Genomic DNA, 22,416 nt, shown 5'->3' with positions numbered 1-22,416 from the left:
TCAGCTGTTAAATGTTGGACTTGCCTCTCAACAGTCTGTTGTTTTTTATTTCTTCATGGTGGAAGGAATTTAACATAAACTTTACAATTTTAAACAAATTATTATAAATCAGAAATAGGAGATGTTAATTTTGTGTTTCCCAGTGTTGTTAAAATTAGTAGGTATTGCCTTTATACCAGGAAAAATATTTTTAAAAATTAATATAATAACTTTTAGTAATATTAATAGAACTAGAAACAGTTTATATATCTTCAAAGTTACCTATGATGTAATGGGGGAGGTGAGGATAAAGGGAGACGAAGAAACAATAAAACAGAAAACAAGTAGCAAGGAAACATTCCAAAACAGGAAAAAATTACATGACAAGTTAAACCAAATTTGTTATAACAATAAATATGTGGGATGAATTCACCTTTTACAACCAGAAGGCTTGCTACAAAGTTTTTTTTTTTTTAAGTGTAAAAAAATACTTTGTTTTATGATACACATTTAAAAAATCTTTTAAGAACTTAAAAGGATGGGCATACCATGCAAATTAACAAAAATAAAGCAGAGGGGGTCATAATATTCATCATGATAAAACTTAAAAAATTAATGAGATAAAACAATGCATATTAATTAATGAGATAAAACAATAATGCATATAAGCTGTGATGTTGATGTCAAGAATCTATATGTACCAAATAATACAGAACTAAAATATAAAGGTCAAAAATGTTCAAAGAATAAAGAGAATTTTTAGAACTCAATTATAGTTTAAATATTTTATAGTACTCTTCTAGGTCTGTAACAGATAAAACTGATAATTATATTACTATATTCTATATTTTAATTCAATTGATATACAAGACAAGGAACTATATATTCTGAAAACAAAATATCTTCTCTGATTCATGAAACGTTGACCATGTTTTTAGTCACAGGAAAAATTTCAGGCAATTCCAAAGAGTAGAAATAGGTTCCACTAGATTCTCTGCTTTCAGTACAATACATTTAGAGCTAAAGTAATACAGATAAAGAGGAAATCTGGTGATTTTCAGATATTTTCTAACAATTCTTGGGTCAAAGGAAAAAATAAAAACTGCAATTCTAACCTATTACCTGCATAATATAACATTAGAGTATACTGCGTTTTCTTCTATTTTTCTGGTAAACTATGCATTCTGATTTCAGAAAGGTAGTTAAAGGACAGCATTCAAAATAAATGTTTCTTCACCCTCTGTAAAGAGGAAGGCATTTTGTTTGATGTGAGGTATGACTCTGAAAAGACTCTTAGCCTTGGGAACCTGTAAATCTATTGGATTGTATCATCAAATGCACATTAGTAGTAAATTACTTGGGAAGGATACATGGAAAATCCTCGTTATAGGTTTGGTGTGTAGTGTGATTAATTTTTAGGAGATACTTGTGATACCCCTATGGAAGGGAGAAGTATAGTAGTTTGTTATGGCCAATTGATTGAACTGTGTATAATGTTTATAGATTTTGGTTTCTTTTTACCTCTGTTTCCTGTTTGCATCTTTTGTTCAGTATTCCTCTAGGCTTCAAATTCTTCATCTGTGAATGAGGAGGTTGAATTAAAATATAAAGTTATTTATACATGTTATTTTTGTGTAGTTGCGAATAAATTCATTAAGTGAGTATTGAATGCCGACTCCTAGTCAGTCTGTAGGGTTTAAACTTACACTCTGAGGGGAGAGAGAAATAAGCTTAGGGTGCCACGAAAGCACAGACAGGCAAGTATATCTTAGAAGGAAGGGGAGAGAAAAGGGCATTGGGGAAGCTTTCACAGAGGCAGTGTGACATCTTAGCTAGTCTTGAAAATAAATGATTTGTTTGTCAAGTAAACAAGAAAAGAGAGAGTTCTAGGCTCAGGAAGTAGAATGTACAGAGGCAGAAAGAGTGCATTTTACTTTTGGAAAAACACAGGCCATTCATGTGATGCTTAGCATGGGATTATGGAGTAGCAGGATATTAAACATTGAAGTATATGCCAGCCAAATCGTGAAAGCTTATTATGTCATACTAAATAATATGGGCTTTAAGTTAAATATGGTGACTAACCATGGAAATTTTTCTGTTTGGGCATGGAACTGTAAAGTTTACTTGAAGTGGTTGCAGAGATAGCAGTCAGAAAACTGGCAGTTCAAGTGAGGCATGCAATTAAAATAATGGCAAGAGATGATACACAGATTTATTACAGGTCCCTAAAATGGATAGGCTTCATAGGGTCTGTGGAAGCCCTGGAAATGTATGTAAGATTTAACATGAATGTATTTTCCTTGGGACATGGGTCATACATTTCATCTGATTGTACAACAGGGCTATTAGTATAAATATGTATCACGGGGAAAATTGACAGGATGATATTCTACAAACTATGAAGTTTAAATAACTTTACATTTCACTTTATTCACTAATGACTAATCTATTTTTTTTTCACTTTTTGTAGTGGACAGGCCAAAATCTCAGCAAGTTCGAACCTCTAGTACAATAAGGCGAACCTCCTCTTTGGATACAATAACAGGACCTTACCTCACAGGACAGTGGCCACGGGATCCTCATGTTCACTACCCTTCATGCATGAAAGACAAAGCTACTCAGGTAAAATAAGCAAATCAAAATCAGCTTATCACCCTGCACTTCTTCTGTTTTGATCACAGTAAAGAAAATGTAATGTAATAAAATTTATCCAAATTTGAAATACATCCACCCAAGGAAGAAAGGAAAACTCATCGTTTTAAATAAACTTTGCAATAATTGTTTTTTGTCATCTGGGTTTTAGAAGCTTTGAAATTCTTTAATACTTAAATAGCACGTCAGTCTATATTATATGGCTTTAAAGACTTTTGTTGTAATTTTAAGAATTGCTTTCCAATGGAAATTAAAATGACTAGTAACCATTTTAGAAAATATAAAACTTCTTAAAGAGTAGTTTGCACACTTCTTGAAAATAATTTATAAAGTATTAACATATGCCTAATAAAATGTATGATGGATAATTTATTTTTTTCTGTTAAAACCAAGATTAAAAGCCTTCAGAGGGAAATATAAATTAACTGTCACATTTCCTGTTTTTGGAAGGATCCCCAGGCTTTTGATTTGAAAAGCTTTTTCTCCATGACAGAAAAAAAAAATCTGAAAACATCTTTATTCATGATTATCTGAGTTATTTACCATATCTTCCTAACAGTAGTCAATCAGCATTTATTGTCATCATGAAGAATACTAAAAATATAAGATATGGTTATTGGTTTTAAAGAACCTGCCGCACAGTTAGGTAGATAAGACATACGTTTAAAAGAATTGGTAAATGAAGACAGTGTTAGATGAATAGAGGTGTAAACGTGAGGGCATTCAAAGGAAAGAACATTTTGGGCTCTGTAGGTTAGGGAAATAGAATAGAGTTTCATCTCTGAAGAATGAGGAAAAAGACAGGAAGAGAGTTTTTTGGACATGATCTATAAAACTCTACTTCTCAGTTTTTGTCATTTTCTCAGGCAAGCTTGAAACTGTGAAACTGGCTTCTTTTTTATCATCTATCTCATCAGTTCTGTCCTTGTAATATTTTATGCTTCCCTAGTCTTTTGATTGAGTATTCATTTAGTGAGGAAGAGGATAAGTTTAATATGGCAGGCAGTGGAATTTCCAAGTAGAAATAACTAGCAAAACTTAGAGGTGTGGGTCTAGACAGTTAAAGATCCGGGCACAGATGTATTCAAATGAAGGCCCACTGAGGGAACTTTCTGGGATAATGGAAATGTTAATTAATTTAAAAATTAGTTAATTTAATTAAGTAAAAGTTATTTATATTAATGGTATATAGCATGATTCTTTGATATATATACACACATTTGAAATGTTTAAATCAATCTAATATATGCATTACCTCATTTTTTTGTGTGTGGTAGGAAGAAATCTCTCTTAGAAATTTTCAAATATACAGTATATTGTTATTTACTGTAGTCATCATGATATACAATAGATTGCTTGAAGTTATTTCTCGTAACTGAAATTTTGTGTCCTTTGACCAGCATCTCCCCAGGACCATCAACCGTTAGCCTCTGATAACCATCGTTCTGCTATTTCTGTACGTTAAATGTTATGTATCTTTTTTTTTTTTTTTGAGACAGGGTCTTGTTCTGTTGCCTAGGCTGGAGTGCAGTGGTGTGATCTCGGCTCACTGCAACTTCTGCCTCCCAGATTCAAACAATTCTCATGCCTCAGCCTTCCAAGTAGCTGGGACTACAGGCCCCTGCCACCACACCCAGCTAATTTTTATATTTTTAGTAGAGATGGAGTTTCAGCAGTAGAGGCTGCTGTTGAACTGGCTTCAAGTGAGCCACTAGCCTTGGCCTCCCAGAGTGTTAGGATTATAGGCGTAAGCCACCATGCTTGGCCAGTGTTATATATCTTAATAGAAGTTTGGGTTATGTTGGTGAATTCATTTATCAGAACTTACCCAAGTGTACACTTGCACATTTTGCTATATAACTTTAATTTTAAAAACATAGAATATGAACAGAAAACAAATACTGAACTCAGATGTTTAGAGATGAAGTATACTGCTGTCTGCAACTTTGAAATGAATCAAAAATAAGATTGATTGATGAGTGGATACCTAATCTGGTGGAGCAAATAGAGTAAAATGTTATCTAAGCTGAGTATTGGCTTTATGGGCCCTCATGAACAGGTTTTTTCTCTTTTAACTGTTCTGTTTGAAATTTCTATTAGTAAAATATTAAAAAAAAAAAAATTCATGGCCCACTGACTTGGTTGCTTTGCGACCCAGTCTTAAGCTTTCTTTTCTGTAAATTAAAATTAATAATAACCAATTTGCACATTCACATGTTTATTCTGAGGTCTAAAAGATACAGCTTTACATTTTTAAGGCCTCTGAAGAAATGGATCACTGCCAGATTTAGAGTCATCTGTTTAGCATAGTAGAAAGAAAAACTAAAAGCCATTTGTGAAATATAATATTATTACTGTAGCCTTGCAGACACAACCTTTATAAAACAAAAAATGTATTACCAACTCTTAAAATTGAACTTGCAATTAAGGTTACTGTAATAAGACAGTAATGATTTCTCAGTCTTCATCCATAGTCTGAGGTATAGTCTCTGGACAAATTTTAAATTTTGTGTTAGAGTGTGTTTTTAAATGTGAAAGTAATATGTGTTCTTTGTAAAGTGGCCAAGTAATAAAAATAATAAATACAGCAATAATCAGAGGTATTTCCTACAACTTCCCAGGTATAGTAGTGTGATTAGAGCTGTTCCTAGATACTGGCATTCTCTCTCCTGGGCACATGGTAGGACTCTGCTTCTCTGCCCACTTGAAGTTAAGTGTGGCCATGAGACTTGATTTGGGAAGAAGCTTTAAAGAACCGGTGCATTCTCTCTGACAGGGAAGTAACTGTTCACTCCTACTTTGTCCATCTGGATCACTGACAGTGACAAGCATAGCCTTCTTAATGACTCATACGTGTTGTATGAGCAAGAAATTAACTTTTGCAATTTTAAGTCATTGGGATTTGGAGATTGTGTGGTTACTATCCTATAACCAACACTCTACTGACTAATATGCAATGTATAATAACCTTTTAAACAAATTTTTGTAGGCTTTTTGTATGTTACATTTCTTAATTAAAAACTTTTCAAAAGATTCAGTGTGGACATAAAATCAGTATCAAAATAGAAAGAGAAAACAGCATGGGAAGTGTTTTTTCTGAGTTTTATCATTTGCTTAATTAACTTTTCTTAATTTTATTTAAACATTTTTTAAAAATAGTATCTTAATAGTTTATTTTCCTGTTATACCTTTCTTTGACTTTTATAGACCTTAAACTTTTTCTGATACAGTTAGACAATTTTCTTTGTATGAGTAGTCCATCTAAAGCAGCCTGTGGAACAGGCTACCTCAGTCTCAAAATGTCACCTCTTTTGAAATGTCCATTAAATTAGAAGACATGATGGTGTTAATCTACAGAGGTGATTTTCATTAGGCTTTCTGCAAGTTAATATATTCAGTCTTAACAAGAGAAACCACCACTGCCTTCTTGCTGCTTTTGTTTTTTTAAACAAGGACTTAAAATGCTTTTGATTAGATTTATATTGTAATAAAATGATGGATTGAATGCTTTTTATATATAACTTGTAAAAGAAAAAAGTCACTTGCCTAAACATAGTGTTTCCACTTCAGGCATCTGCTCCCTGCCAAGGTCAGCATCCTATCATAGTATAAATTCTCTGTGCTTCTCAGTTCTTGCAGGGATGCTTAGTGATATATTTATAGACATTCTGTAATTGTTCCAGAATGTTTTTAGTTCAGCTAAATTAAAATAAGTAAATATTTCAGTTATGTATTTTTGAGTTTTATCTGACTTTGTTTTAAAAGTAATGCTTTTTGATGGTAAAATAATCCATGTAATATAGAAGGACATGAATAGTAGCCGCTGACTCCCTGGACCTATTACTTAAAAAAATTATTATTAACAGGTTCTTTTTTTTTGGCGGGGGCGGGGGGCACATGTTTTGAGACATTTTCTGTAAGATATTATTTAAACATATACACACAGAGATGAAATCATACTCTATATCATATCATTGACTTGCTTTTTCCATTTGATGGATCATGGGCATCTCTCCTTATAACATATAAATCCCTACCTCATTTTTTCCCCTATTTTTTAAGTTGTGGTAAAATACATATAACATGATAGCCAGACATGGTGTCATGTGTCTGTAATCCCAGCTACCCCGAGGATGAGGCAAGAGAATCGCTTGAACCCAGGAGGCGAAGGTTTCAGTGAGAGCCAGGATTGCCCTACTACTCTCCAGCCTGGGCAACAGAGTGAGACCTATCTCCCCCCTCCCTCACCCCCAAAATAATTAAATTTACCATGGATGAAGATGAATTAACTATATTTTAAATGTACAGTTCCATAGCATTAAGTGCATTCATATTACTGTAAAACCATTACCACCATCCATGTCTAACACATTTTCACTTTTTCCACCTATTAAATACTAGGTCTCCATCCTCCTCACCATACCTCAGCCTCTGGTAGCCACCATTCTATTTTCTGTCTCTGTGAATTTACTCTAGGAACCTCATATAAGAAAAATCACACAGTATTTATCCTTTTGTGTCTGGTTTATTTTACTTAGTATACTGATTTCAAGGTTCATCTGTGTTGTAGCATGTGTCAAAATTTCCTTTCTTTTTAAGGTGGAATAATATTGCATTAGATATACGTACCGCATTTTCTTTATTCATTTGTCTATGGATGGACATTTAGGTTGTTTCTGCTTTTTGACAGTTGTGAATAATGGTGCTGGCAACATTAGTGTATGCATATCTTTTCAAGTCTCTGCTTTCAGTTCTTTTGTATATATATCCAGAAGTAGAACTGCTGGATCATAGGGTAATTCTGTGTTTAAATTTTTGTTGAACTGACATGCTGTTTTCCACTACGGCTATACTATTTTATACTCCCATCAGCAATGCTCAGGGGTCCAGTTTTTCTACATTTTTGCCAGTAGTTATTTTCTTTATTCCTTTTAAAAAAAAACATTAGTCACCCTGGTATCTTAATGATTTTTTATTTGTGTTTCCTAAATGATTAATGATGTTGAGCATTACTTCATCTGCTTTTTGGCCATCTATATATTTTCTTTGGAGAAATGTCTATTTAAGTCCTTTGACCATTTTTGAATCGGATTTTTTGTTGTTGAGTTCTAGGAGTTCTTTATATATTCTAGATATCAATCTCTTATCAGATACATGGTTTGCAAATATTTTCTCCCATTCTGTGGGTTGCGTTTTTATTATTTTGATAGTTAACTAGTTTTTAATTTTGATAAAGTCCAGTTTATCTGTTTTCCATTTGTTGCCTGTACTTTTGTTGGCATATTCAAGAAATCATTGCCAAATAAGCTTTCTTCTTATTTTCTTCTAAGAATTTTAGCTTTTAAGTTTAGGTCTTTGATCCATTTGAGCCCATTTTTGTATGCAGTATAAGGTAAGAGTCCAACTTCATTCTTTTGGATGTGAATGTCCAGTTCTCCTAGCACCATTTGTTGAAAAGCCTTTCCTTTTCCCATTGAATGGCCTTAACACCCTTGTCAAAAATCAATTGACCATATATGTGAGGGTTTATTTCTGGCTGCTTATGTTTATTACATTAGTCTGTGCCTTGTGGCTTTTTGCATTATGCCATAATTGGGAAGGATTTCTACTCAAAGTTAAAAAATTTTATTTAAACTATATTTTCTTTTAACAGTTTTATGTTTCTTTTTTAATATTTCTTTCTTTGATATTTCTGGAGTTTATTTTGATGGAAGGCATGAGGTGATATCCAGCTTTATGTTTCAAAGTGACTAATAGTTGATTAGTAGTTTATCTTTTCCCTGCTGATTTGAGATGTCATCCTTGTGATATCATAAATTTCCATTCTTATTTGGATCTCTTTCTGGCTTCTCTATGCTATACTATATACCATTAATATCTTTTTGTGCCTACTACTGAATGATTTTAATTTATATTGCATAGTAATTCATTGTCATAATTTGTATGGCTAGTCTTGCATATTTATTTTTCTCAGTTAATTTTATAATTTGTCACATTCCTCTTAGAATGTTTTATATTACAATTAAATATTTATTCAGGGGAATTATTATATTAAATCTTATCCAAGAAAAGGGCATATCTTTTTTTTTTTTGAGAAAGAGTATCACACTGTCGCCCAGGCTGCAGTGCAGTGGCACAATCTCGGCTCACTACAATCTCCGCCTCCTGGGTTTAAGCAATTCTCCTGCTTCAGCCTCCTAAGTAGCTGGGACTACAGGCGTGCGCCACCATACCCAGCTAATTTTTTTGTATTTTAAGTAGAGATGGGGTTTCACTATGTTGGCCAGGATGGTCTCGATCTCCTGATCTTGTGATCTGCCTGCCTCGGCCTCCCAAAGTGCTGGGATTACAAGCGTGAGCCACCCAAGGGGCATATCTTTTTATTCTTTTAAGTCTTATGTTTGTCCTTGAGAATATTTTACAACTTCGTACTGGAACAACACATTTCTTGTTAAACTTACATCAAAATAATTTTGTCTTCTTTGGTTGCTGTTGTAATTAGGATATTTAATATCTAATTTGTGTATAGGACATATTCAACTTGACTTTTCTTGTTTCTAGTAATGGTTTAGGTAATTTTCTTTGTTTTTTTAGATATACGATTATCCAAATAGTAATTCTACATCCTTTTCTTTATTTATTCCTTGCTATGTGTCCTCTTTTGGAATTGCATTTGCTGCCACTCCCAGAACCATGTAAACTAACAGTTATGGTACTGAATGCCTTGGCCTTTTTCTTGACTCTAATGGTAATGTGTCTAGTTTATTCACTGGACAAGGTATACTGATGTCGGCTGTGAGGCAGTGTATACGTTTTGTACATAGAGTACACATGCTTATCTTTAGTAATGGTTTTTCTTGTTTTAATCAGGAATAATTCTTTATGTGGAAAATGCCATTTCATCATTGAGTATGTTTGTTAATTTTATATTTGTTTATTATTCAGCAATGAGGTCTTAAATTTTTTTCATGAGCCTTAGATTGTTTTTACACTTGCTTCATAAAAAGATTTTGCAAGATTTCCTTCCTCTGTGCTCTAGCATAACATGGTATAAATATCATCTGAGTTATCTGTCACTTGGGTCTGAAAGGATTTTACCTAAGAAGCTTAGTAGCCTAGTATGTTTTTGGATTGTAGCACTTTAGAAAGTTTTCTTAATTTCTTCCATTGCTCTTGGTCTCTTGGTTGGTATCAGGGAGAGATTTCAAAACTTGTATTCTTTGAGGGGTGAGAGATGGGATGGTTAGATCTTAAATAAAATTACATATACTGATACTTCCCTTTCTCCAGGTGATGTTGTTATATTTGATATTTTATTGTTTTAAATTAATTTTCAAAGGCTAAACTGTAGAACATTAGGCATGCCAAAAGCACATAAAGCAATTTCTTAATCTCAGGCTACTTGAGTATATAGAGTTTTATGATCCTGCCTCTATGCCAGCATCTTTCCCTAGAAATCTATTTGTTTTTAAGAAACAGATTCAGACTAAGTACTTAGCATTTGGCTTTAGGCAGCACTCGATAAACTCAACTAATTCTGAACTAAAATATATATTCTTTGCTATTGACGTCATATTTTAAGTACCTACCCTTTTCCTCCATTCCTGAAAGGAACTTGGTTGGGGAGGACTTTAGTCAAAGGAATAGGTGATGTACCTCAAATACTTACTGATATAAAAAATAACTTTAAGTTTTATCACTCTGATCAGAAATTCATTTCCTGGCCAAAAGTCACACTTTCTACAGCTGTTTGAGTTTCCTGTGCCCTTGTCAAAGGGCTTGCTGTTGAAATATATTTAAGAAACAGCAGTTGCTGAAACATTTTAGGGGCTGGGGGACTTCTGCATGAAATGAAAACAAGCCTAAAGATTTGACTGTTTTTGCCTCTTAGATGCGTTCTCGGGGTCTAAATTATTTTTATGGAGCTGGTCCCTGACTGTTGAGATCACCTTTACTTTTTCTTTCAGCCGTCATCTAATTTATGAGACAGAGGATTGTGGAATTTTGGAGTTGAATAGTTCACACTAAATTAGTCATGTTTCTGGTTTAGAGAGTAATTTATTTGGTTGCTAAAGGGATATACTCAGCTGTATTGATGAAAAATTTTAATCCATAACTAAAATATTTAATATTTTATTCATGATTTTCAAATGCTCTTTCTAAAATTACCAGAAAGTCAGAATTCTACTTACTAATTCTAATTTTTTAGTTCAAAAGTAGAAAGTATACAGTGAAAGGTATTTCTCATACTCCCATTACCTAGATACTCAGTTTTCTTCCCTTTATAAGAAACATTTAGCTAAAACAAAATTAACCTGTTTTTCTTCATTGCTTTCTCATGCCTTTGTCCCTTAGCTCACTCTAGGTAAAATTGTGAAATAGGTTGTATTTATTTGTAATAGCACTATTACTCTGGTCCCCTGACCTGTGTTGGTTCTGTACATTGACCTGTACTTTGGTTCTCAACCTGTTATATCATGTATCAATTTTCTATAAAAAATTCCTGTGATACAGTCCTTGCCTATGCCTATGTCCTGAATGGTGTTGCCTGGGTTTTCTTCTAGGGTTTTTATATTTTCTTATACTTAAATCTTTAATCTATCTGGAGTTAATTTTTGTATAAGGTGTAAGGAAGGGGTCCAGTTTCAACTTTCTGCATATGGCTAGAAAGTTTTCCCAAAACCATTTATTAAACAGGGAATCCTTTCCCCATTGCTTGTTTTTGTAAGGTTTGTCAAAAATCAGACAGTTGTAGATGTATGGTGTTACTTTCGAGGGCTCTGCTCTGTTCCATTGGTTTATATCTCTGTTTTGGTACCAGTACCATGCTGTTTTGATTGCTGTAGCCATGTAGTATAGTTTGAAGTCAGATAGCGTGATGCCTGCTGCTTTGTTTTTGTTTTTGTTTTTTCTTAGGATTGTCTTGGTTATGTAGGCTCTGTTTTGGTTCCATATGAAGTTTAAGGTGGCTTTTTCCAGTTCTGTGAAGAAGGTCATTGGTAGCTTGATGGGGATAGCATTGAATCTATAAATTACTTTAGGCAGTATGGCCATTTTCATGATATTTATTCTTCCTAACCATGAGCATGGAATGTTTTTCCATCTGTTTGCGTCTTCTCTTATTTCCTTGAGCAGTGGTTTGTAGTTCTACTTGAAGAGGTCCTTCATGTTCCTTGTTAGTTGTATCCCTAAGTATTTTTTTTTCTTTTCTTTTCGTTTTTCATGGAATTATTATCTTTTTTTTCTTTTTTTTTTTTTTAAGTGAAACCAAGTTTATTAGGGAAGTAAAGGAATGAAAGAATGACTACTCCATGGGCACAGCAGACAAATTTTTGTTTTCTTTCAACTCCCAATCCTACCAGTTTCCTTCACAGGTTTTGGCATATATTACACAATACACATTGGTCTAAAGTTTCTTCTCAGAGGCTTGTACACAATTATCATGATAATTAGGAAAGAATATTCCTAGGTATTTATCTTTGTAGCAGTTGTGAATGGGAGTTCATTCATGATTTGGCTCTCTGTTTGTGTGTTATTGGTGTATAAAAATGCTTGTGATTTTTGCACATTGATTTTGTATGCTGAGACTTTGCTGAAGTTGCTTATCAGCTTAAGGAGATTCTGGGATGAGATGATGGGGTCTTCTAAATATACAATCATGTTGTCTACAAATAAAGACACTTTGACTTCCTCTTTTCCTAGTTGAATACCTTTTATTTCTTTTTCTTGCCTGATTGCTCTGGTCAGAATTTCCAGTACTGTGTTGAATAGGAGTGATGAGAGAGGGCACCCTTGTCTTGTGCCAGTTTTCAAAGGGAATGCTTCCACTTTTTGTCCATTCAGTATGATATTGGCTGTGGGTTTGTCATAAATAGCTTTCATTATTTTGAGATATGTTCCATGGATACCTAGTTTATTGAGAGTTTTTAGCATAAAGGCTGTTGAATTTTGTCAAAGGCCTTCTCTGCATCTGTTGAGATAATCATGTCTTTGGTTCTGTTTATGTGATGAATTACGTTTATAGATTTGTGTATATTGAACCAGCCTTGCATCCCAGGGATGAAGCCAACTTGATTGTGATGAATAAGCTTTTTGATGTGCTGTTGGATTCAGTTTGCCAGTATTTCATTGAAGATTTTTGCATCAATGTTCATCATGTATATTAGCCTAAAATTTTCTTTTTTAGTTGTGCCAGGTTTCGGTATCAGTATGATGTTGGTCTCATAAAATGAGTTAGGGAGGATTCCCTCTTTTTCTATTGCTTGAAATAGTTTCAGGCTCCTCTTTGTACCTTTGGTAGAATTCTGCTGAAAACCTGTCTATTTTTTGGTTGGTAGGCTATTAATTGCTGCCTCAACTTCAGACCTTGTTATTGGTCTATTCAGAGATTCAACTTTTCCTGGTTTAGTTTTGGGAGGGTGTAAGTTCCAGGAATTTATCCATTTCTTCTAGATTTACTGGTTTATGTGCATAGAAGTGTTTGTAGTAATCTCTGATGGTAGTTTGTATTTCTGTGGAATTGGTAGTAATATCCCCTTTATCATTTTTTATTTCATCTATTCGATTCTTTTTTCTTTTTAGTCTGGCTAGCGTTCTATCTTGTGATCCTTTCAAAAAACCGGCTCCTGGATTCATTGATTTTTTTTTTTTTAAGGGTTTTTTGTGTCTCTGTTTCCTTCAGTTCTGCTTTGATCTTAGCTATTTCTTGTCTTCTGCTAACTTTTGAATTTGTTTTATCTTGCTCCTGTAGTTTTTTTAATCATGATGTTAGAGTGTCAATTTTATATCTTTCCTCTCTTCTCTTGTGGGCATTTAGTGGTATAAATTTCCCTCTAGACACTGTTTTAATAATGTGTCCCAGAGATTCTGGTATGTTGTGTCTTTGTTCTTATTGGTTTCAAAGAACATCTTTATTTCTGCTTTCATTTCATTTTTCATCCAGTAGCCATTCAGGAGCAGGTTGTTTAGTTTCAATGTAGTTGTGCGGTTTTGAGTGCGTTTCTTAGTCCTGCATTCTAATTTGATTGTGCTGTGGTCTGAGAGACTGTTATGATTTCTGTTCTTTTGCGTTTGCTGAGGAGTGTTTTACTTCCAATTATGTGGTCAATTTTAGAATAAGTGTGATGTGGGGCTGAGAAGAATGTATGTTCTGTTCATTTGAGGTGGAAAGTTCTATAGATACCTATTAGATCCACTTAGTCCAGATCTGAGTTCAAGTCCTGGATATCATTGTTAATGAGTTGGAGATCTCATTGATCTGTGTAGTATTGACAGTGGGGTGTTAAAGTCTCCCACTTAAATTATTGTGTGGGAGTCTAAGTCTCTTTGTAGGTCATTGAGAAGTTGCTTTTTGTATCTGTGTGCTCCTGTATTGGGTGCGTATATATTTGAAATAGTTAGCTCTTCTTGATGCATTAATCTCTTTACCATTATGTAATGCCCTTCTTGGTCTCTTTTGATCTTTGTTGGTTTAAAGTCTGTTTTATCAGAGACTAGGATTGCAATTCCTGCTTTTTTTGTTCTCCATTTGCTTGGTAAATCTTCCTCCATCCCTTTATTTTGAGCCTATGTGTGTCTTTGCACGTGAGATGGGTTTCCTGAATACAGCACACCTATGGGTCTTGACTTTTTATCCAATTTGCCAGTCTCTGTCTTTTGATTGGGACATTTAGCCCATTTACATTTAAGGTTAATATTATTATATGTCAGTTTGATCTTGCCATTTTGATGCTAGCTGGTTGTCTTGCCTGTTAGTTGATGCAGTTTCTTCATAGTGTCGATGGTCTTTACAGTTTGGTATGATTTTGGAGTGGCTGGTACTAGTTGTTCCTTTCCATGTTTAGTGCTTCCTTCAGGAACTCTAGTAGGGCAGGCCTGGTGGTGATGAAATCGCTCAGCAATTGCTTGTCCATAAAGGATTTTATTTCTCCTGTCCTTATGAAGCTTAGTTTGACTGGATATGAAATTCTAGGTTGAAAATTGTTTTCTTTTAGGATGTTGAATATTGGCCCCCACTCTCTTTTGGCTTATAGGTTTCTGCCGAGAGATCCGCTGAGTCTGAGCTTCCCTTTGTGGATAACCCGACCTTTCTCTCTGGCTGTCCTTAGCATTTTTTCCTTCATTTCAACCCTGGTGAGTCTGACGATTATGTGCCTTGGGGTTGCTCTTCTTGAGGAATACCTTTGTGGTATTCTCTGCATTTCCTGTATTTGAATGTTGACCTGCCTTGCTATATTGGGGAAGGTCTCATGGTTAACATCCTGAAGAGTATTGTTTTCCGTCTTGGTTTTGTTCTCCCCGTCACTTTCAGGTACACCGATCAAATGTAGATTTGGTCTTTTCACATTATCTCATATTTCTTGGAAGCTTTGTTAATTTCTTTTCACTCTTTTTTTCTCTAATCCTGCCTTCTCGCATTATTTCATTGAGTTGATCTTCAGTCTCTGATATCCCTCCTTCCAAAGACTTCATGACTAAAACACCAAAAGCAATGACAACAAAAGCCAAAATAGACAAATGAGATCTAATTAAACTTAAGAACCACAGCAAAAGAAACTATCATTAGAGTGAACCAGCAACCAACAGAACGGGAAAAAATGTTTGCAATCTACCTGTCTCACAAAGGGTTAATATCCAGAATCTACAAAGAACTTATACAAATTTACAAGAAAAAAACAACCCCATCAAAAAGTGGGCAAAGGATATGAACAGACACTTTTCAAAAGAAGACATTTATGTAGCCAACAAGCATCTGAAATAATGCTCATCATCACTGGTCATTAGAGAAATACAAATCAAAACCACATGGAGATACCACTTCTTGTCAGTTAGAATGGCAATCATTGAAAAATCGAGACAACAGATGCTCAAGAGGGTGTGGAGAAATAGGAATGCTTTTACACTGTTGGTGGGAGTGTAAATTAGTTCGACCATTGTGGAAGCCAGTGTGGTGATTCCTCAAAGATCTAAGAATAGAAATACCATTTGACCCAGCAATCACATTACTGGGTATATACCCAAAGGCTTATAATCATTCTGTTATAAAGACGCATGCACACATATGTTCATTGTAGCACTGTTTACAATAGAAAATACTTGGAATCAACCCAAATGCCCATCAGTGATAGACTGGATAAAGAAAATGTGGCATATATACACCATGGAATACTATGCAACCATAAAAAAGGATGAGTTCATGTTGTTTGCAGGGACATGGATGAATCTGGAAACCATCATTCTCAGCAAACTGACACAAGAACAGAAAACCAAACACCACATGTTCTCACTCACAAGTGTGTGCTGAAACAATGAGAACACATGGACACAGGGAGGGGAACCTATTTGGGGGTGGGGGAGCTACGGGAGGCATAGGAGGATGTGGGGGGATTGGGGAGGGATAACAGTAGGAGAGATACCTAATGTAGATGACGGGGGGATGGATGCAGCAAACCACCATGGCATGTGTGTACCTATGTAACAATCCTGCGCAATCTGCACATGTAACCCCAGAACTTAAAGTATAAAATATATATATAATTATACACATATAATTATATATATAATTATTAATTATTTTATTCATATAATTATATAATTATTATATATAATTAATATTATGTAAATATATTAATTATATATTATATATATATATATAATTCCTGTGATAGTATTAAACAGAATTTACTGAGAGACATTTTTATGTTAAAGACATTATGCCTTAACAATTAACATCACAGAATTATCATAGTTTAAAATTAGGTCATAGTTTACGATATGGTATGAAATAACAGTATGCCTCTCAAGGTATACTATTTTGTATAAATGAATGAATAAATGAATGATCGATATGGGAGATACCATATTGTTAGGATCAGTATAAACCAAGGGATAACTTTTCCATGCTGTTGGAATTCTAACAGCTTTTGGAGGGCAACTATTATTGTTCACACAGCCTATTGCAATGAGGATTATATGAAATAGTCCATGTTAATTAAGCTCTAGCAGAGTATCTGTGACATAATAGACACTGATACGTGTTGGTTGCCTTTAAGTATTATCTATAGTATGTTACTGTTGCCAGGTTTAAATATCATAATATTGAATTAAGTGTACAGAAAAAGTCATTATTGCTAGTATCAACTATTGATTATACAATTATGAACATTAAGTCTGGACTGGTAGGAAATGGCACAGAAATGATAAAAATGACCCCAGAGCATGTGAGTCTCTGAAATTCAATAAACAACTCCTGGTAGGTCAGGATTCATCAGTCAGAAGTAGTTATTGTGTGTTTGCTGTCTTACAAATAAGTGGTACTTCACGTCCATAGGTTCAGGTGCAGGAGAGTGTAGTTACATTCTCATGAAAACTATTCCCTCCTCCATTACTTAGTTATACTTGGTGATATTCATGCCATCATCTTAGCACTATTAGTTTTTATGACTTCAGTGGGTGTTTTTCAGAATGATGTGAAAAATATTTTTGGTGGTATATAGTACTCACCTGTATTGCTGATTTTCTGTCAGATATAAGAGACTTTAAAACAACATGGTCAAAACTAGCAAGAAAAATGAGTGCGTATATGGTCAACATGACATCTTGATTGCAGAATCCATATGTTACTGATTGCAATTTTTTAAATCTAAGACTGGTTTTCAAACTTTAGCATCCATCAGAATCATCTGAAAATCTTGTTTAAAAAGTAAAATATTGCTGGTCCTTATCTAAGAGTTTCAGATCTAGTAACTCTGGGCTTGAGCCTGAGAATTTGCATTTCTAACATGTGATGTGGCTACTGCTTATCTGGGGACTGCACTTTCAAACTGGTCTAATATAATGAGCACAAAACTTAGCATAGAGTTGGAGTTTGATAAAAAATTTGAAAATATAACTGCTCCTTATTGCTGTATTACTAAAGCTTTAAAAACAACCCTCCAACTTTACATAAAATTAAAATGGAGTCTTAATTTTCACAGTGTTTTGTTTGAGCTGAATTCTGCCTTTTTCTATACTCTTTGCTATCCAAAGCAGCTATTTACTATATCTGGTTACTACTGTTACCAGAAAGGCAACAGATGATTATACTAGAACCATAATCTTTTGTGCTGCTTTGTAATACTTCATCAGGATAGACTTTTCAAATAATCTTTAAAAAAAAAAGTTTTAAAAGAAGTTAAAAATTTTTTTAGTCAAAAGAAAAATTTCTAAAGTGTATATTTATAAATAATGAAGGGTTTGCCATTACCTAATCTAAAAGTTTTTCATAATTTAAGATCAGTCTGTGGTCATAATTCATTTTTAATTTAAGTGTCATTGATTTTTCAGCTAATTCCATCTCATTTCTTGCTGGGTTTATCATTGCTATAACTACTATAAAATAACTAGCAGTCAGTACTCATATTTCTATAAATGATAAACTATAACAAATTTCAAGACCAGTGATGAACCACATAAAAGTAGATTTTTTAAGTTTTAAATAAGATTAAAGAATTTTGTGATGTAATCGTTTTGGATTTTTTTTTAAATGGCTTTAGACTTTTGCACATTGAAAAAGAATACTTTTTGCTTGAAGTTAGTTTGAGCTGGTTTGAAATTGATAAAACTAAAAAGCATACTGGCCCTCACAAGTTAGTAAATAAAGATATACATAACAAAAGCAGCCAGTATTTAAGCTTTTTGATTGATCTAGACAAAAATAATTTTTCTTTTTTTTTAATTTTTTTTTCCTTTTTTCTTTCTCCCTAGACTGTTCAGCAGGAGACAAAAATAATTTTTCTAATGGTATTCATTTTGCACCTGTTTAGTCCTGTGCAGTGGGACTGTTCTTTTCATATTTTACTTAGAGAAAAAGTGGTTCTCACCCAGGTTGGAGCTGGCAGTATGGCCCTAGAGGTTGGAAAGAAATTTCATGGTCTGGACTTTGGAGGCTTCCATGGATTGAGAATAAAAAAAGGACCTCTTCTACCTATACATATCCTTTAAACATTGAGGCTTTTTTTTTACCCCAGTTACCTTTTTTGTCAACAGCCTTGCAGATAGGTTTTTGTTCTGCATTGTTCAAGTGTACAAAAGTTTCATTTCTTTTAAATGATGATATGATATTACAATTTTTCCTAAATTTGTTTGACTGTGGAACCCTTTTGTCTACTCTTGTTAGCACCAAGGGCACTATTATATATAGCACTATTTTAAAAATTCTAGTCTAGATTAATGGACAGAATAACAGGCCATTCGGAAGGGGCTGCTTGCTGATATGAAACTAAAGAATTTTTGCTACTTTGTGTTATTTTCCTGACTGAAATGCTAAAACATTTCTCGGATACTCAGGTGTAATAAATTGGATTCAATTAGTTCACCTTCTATGACTTTTTAAGCATCAGCTTTAAATAGATTTGATTTTGGTAGCCATCTTATGGTTTTGTTTTGGCTAAAATAACTTACTAAAACTTGGTGACCAGTGTATAGAACACTGCTCTCCAATTGAACTTTCTTCAGTAATGGAAATGTTCCATATCCGTGTTGTCCTATATGACAGCCAGTAGCCACATGTGGTTGTTGAGCTTTTAAAATATGCTAAGTGTGACTAAGGAAATTTAGTTTTTTTTTTTTTTAGGTCCTCATTAGTTTAAATCTAAATAGGCATATGTGGCTAGTAGCTATTTTATTGGATAATGCAATTTGTAGATAATATTTGTAGATGGGAATATTTTTCATACTGTTTATTTTAAATTGATGGAATTAAAATTACTCTTGGAGGGATATTTTTGGAAAGTCGAGGTTATGATGACTATACTTAAATAATTTATTTGTACTCTATAGTCATATGTTTGTGAGAACTCTTCCAGTCATTTTTCTCTTTTAAAAACTACAGTCATTATCACTTAATGATGGGGATATGTTCTGAGAAATGCATCATTGGGCGTTCATCACTGTGCAAACATCATAGGGTGTACTTACACAAACCTAGATGATGTAGTCTACTACACACTGAGACTATGTGGCGTAGCCCATTGCTCTTAGGATACAAAACTGTATAGCATGATACTGTACTGAAGACTGTAGGAAGTTGTAACATAATGGTATTTGTATATCTAGACATAGAAAAGGTACAGTAAAAATATAATATATAAAGATAGAAAATGATACACCTGTTTAGGGCATATACCTTGGAATGGATTGTGAGGGACTGGAACTTAGTCTGATTGGGTCAATCAGTGAGTGGTGAGTGAATGTGAAGGCTTAGTATATTACCGTAAGCTACTGTATACTTTTTAAACACTGCACATTTAGGTTACACTAAGTTTGTAACACATATTTTTCTTTCTTCAATAATGTTAACCTCAGCTTGCAATAACATTTTTACTTCATAAACTTAATTTTGTTTAGCTTTTTGATCCTTTCATAATAACACTTAGCTTAAAACAAACATATTGTACAACCGTGCCAAAGTATTCTTACTCTATCAGCTTTTATTATTTATTTATTTTTCTTTATTTTGTTTTTTAGACTTTTTTTTTAAAAGCTAAGACAAACATACACATTAGCCTAGGCCTACACAAGATCAGGATCATCAAAACATCACTAGGTAATAGGAATTTTTCAGCTTCATTATAATTTTACGGGACCACTGTTATGTATGCCATCCATCACTGACCAAAGCATTGTTATGTAGCACATAACTATACATATACTACTAACTGGATTTCTTTTGTAGATAATTCTTTTGTGTAAATAATAATACATTCTGAAATAATTGAATAGGTTTTCAAATTCATTCTTAAGAAAAGTATAATAGGAAGAAAAAAGATAATCTTTGAGATAAGAGAACTCAGATTTAGTTCCTTTTGCTATTGGCATGCTTGCCAGTATTGAAGCAATTGCAGAAGTTTTGTGGCTATCATTTGTCTGTTAAGTTGGAGATACAGTATATTTAAATGTCCTTTGAAAAAGAGCTGTACAAAATGAACATAATTCACATTATAAATGTTGGTTTTTAGTAATTACGGAAAATGCTAAAAATTTGACTCATTTCCTGTGAATATACTTTGAGTTATGAAGATTATGATCCTTAATCTTTTCGTTTTTGGTAAGAGTAATGTTCAGTTGGTAGACAGGTAAAAACATTGTTACATAAATTCTCAGAATAAAAGTGACTAAACAATTGAATAATTTTGGAATAAATTTATTATTAAGGATACAATTATTTGGAGGGCTGAATTATTTTCAGAGTAGTTCATCTTATATAGGATGGAACATAGGAAATTCTAATAACTAATAGTTTTGTCTAAGCAACATATTTAATATATTGATACCTCTTATCCTTGGACTTGCTGATTGAATAAAATATTTTACTCTGTCAATTGACTAAACAACTTCATTTTACCAGTGAACTGTTCAAGCAGTTTATTTTTGTATTCAGCTAGCATTCACTTGTTAGTAGTTTTATTTTTGAATATCATTGCTTTGAAGATGTGATTATTTAAAAAGTTTTCCACAAGCATTTTGAACTGTATAAAATAGAACTGATGACTTCCTCATAAGAACTTATATAGTCACAACTATGGCCTTAATATTAATGATGCATTTTTCAGCATGTAATGAAAAAGAATTTTTAAAGCTGTATGTAGTTACTGTCATAATCATTGCCCTTTTAGTAGTGGTTTTTACCCTTTCTAATTTATATTACACAAGAGTCTTCTCATATTTTAAAGATGATATTTTAATGTTGTTTAATTTTTTTTGTTTTGTTTTGTTTTGTTTTTTGAGATGAAGTTTTACTTTCATTGCCCAGGTTGGAGTGCAATGGCATGATCTCGGCTCACTGCAACCTCTGCCTCCTGGGTTCAAGTGATTCTTCTGTCTCAGCCTCCCAAATAGCTGGGATTACAGGTGCCTGCCACCACGACTGGCTAATTTTTGTATTTTTAGTAGAGACGGGGTTTCACAGTGTTGGTCAGGCTGGTCTTGAACTCGTGACCTCAGGTGATCCACCCGCTTCAGCCTCCCAAAGTGCTGGGATTACGAGCGTGAGCCACTGTGCTCAGCCTATTGTTTAATTTTTTTAATACAACTATTAAATGGTCTTACCACTGTATTATTTGGGATTTAGTGGTTTGTGTTACATTTGAGGATAGTGTCTATTCATGGCTAAAAAACTGAAAATGATATTTTAGATAAAGATGATTCTCTTTTCCGACATATTGGTTCAGATTTTTTAGACGATGTATTACTTCAGTTTATTTAGCTTATATTTACTATTTTTAATCTTTTTCACTTTTATAATAACTTGATGTTTTTTATACAAAGATGCCTGATATTTTTCAAAAAGGATACTAATACGTTTCCCCAAGTACAGGAAAAGCAGTACAGTCAGTCCTGCAGCTAAATATTTGAAATATAGGTCATTTTTTAATACTCCTGCTTTGGAGATACTTCTGTTCATTTTACCTCTGTTTATTGAATTTCGTTCAGCTATTCTCTTTAGAAAGACCAATATACAAATCTTTACAATTCCCTTTGAATTTTATAAATAAGTTTTTAATGTTATTGATGTGAAGATATCAAATGTTTTAAGAAAGGTGACTCAGAGACATCTTTGAGCCTATATAATTCAGAATATGGCAGAATATATATTTTAAACATTTCACTGGGTCATGAAACTCTTAGCGTTTAAGGGATTTTAGTATAGCTCTGTAACTGGTATGTACTAAGAATTTGAAATATGTTTCAGTTGCTTGAGATTAGGAAGTAGAGAGAAAATTTCTTATTTTTTATATATATATT

The 22,416-nt window shown here is 33.4% G+C and overlaps 1 protein-coding gene across 1 annotated transcript in view; it reads left to right on the top strand.

Moving 5' to 3' along the window:
* The window catches only part of GLCCI1 (glucocorticoid induced 1), a 134,511-nt gene that overhangs the window by 42,272 nt on the left and 69,823 nt on the right, over positions 1-22,416 (top strand). The window contains exon 2 of the mRNA XM_012450880.3: positions 2,453-2,604. Within this exon, the coding sequence (XP_012306303.3) occupies positions 2,453-2,604 (152 nt within the window). The remainder of the gene's footprint in view (positions 1-2,452; positions 2,605-22,416) is intronic.

The sequence above is a fragment of the Aotus nancymaae genome, unplaced genomic scaffold, assembly GCF_030222135.1.
Source record: "Aotus nancymaae isolate 86718 unplaced genomic scaffold, 86718_ANA_hifiasm-v0.15.2.pri h1tg000025l, whole genome shotgun sequence".
NCBI lineage: Eukaryota > Metazoa > Chordata > Mammalia > Primates > Aotidae > Aotus > Aotus nancymaae.
The sequence above is the reverse complement of the archived record's forward strand: the minus strand, read 5'-3'. Positions and strand labels throughout refer to the sequence as shown.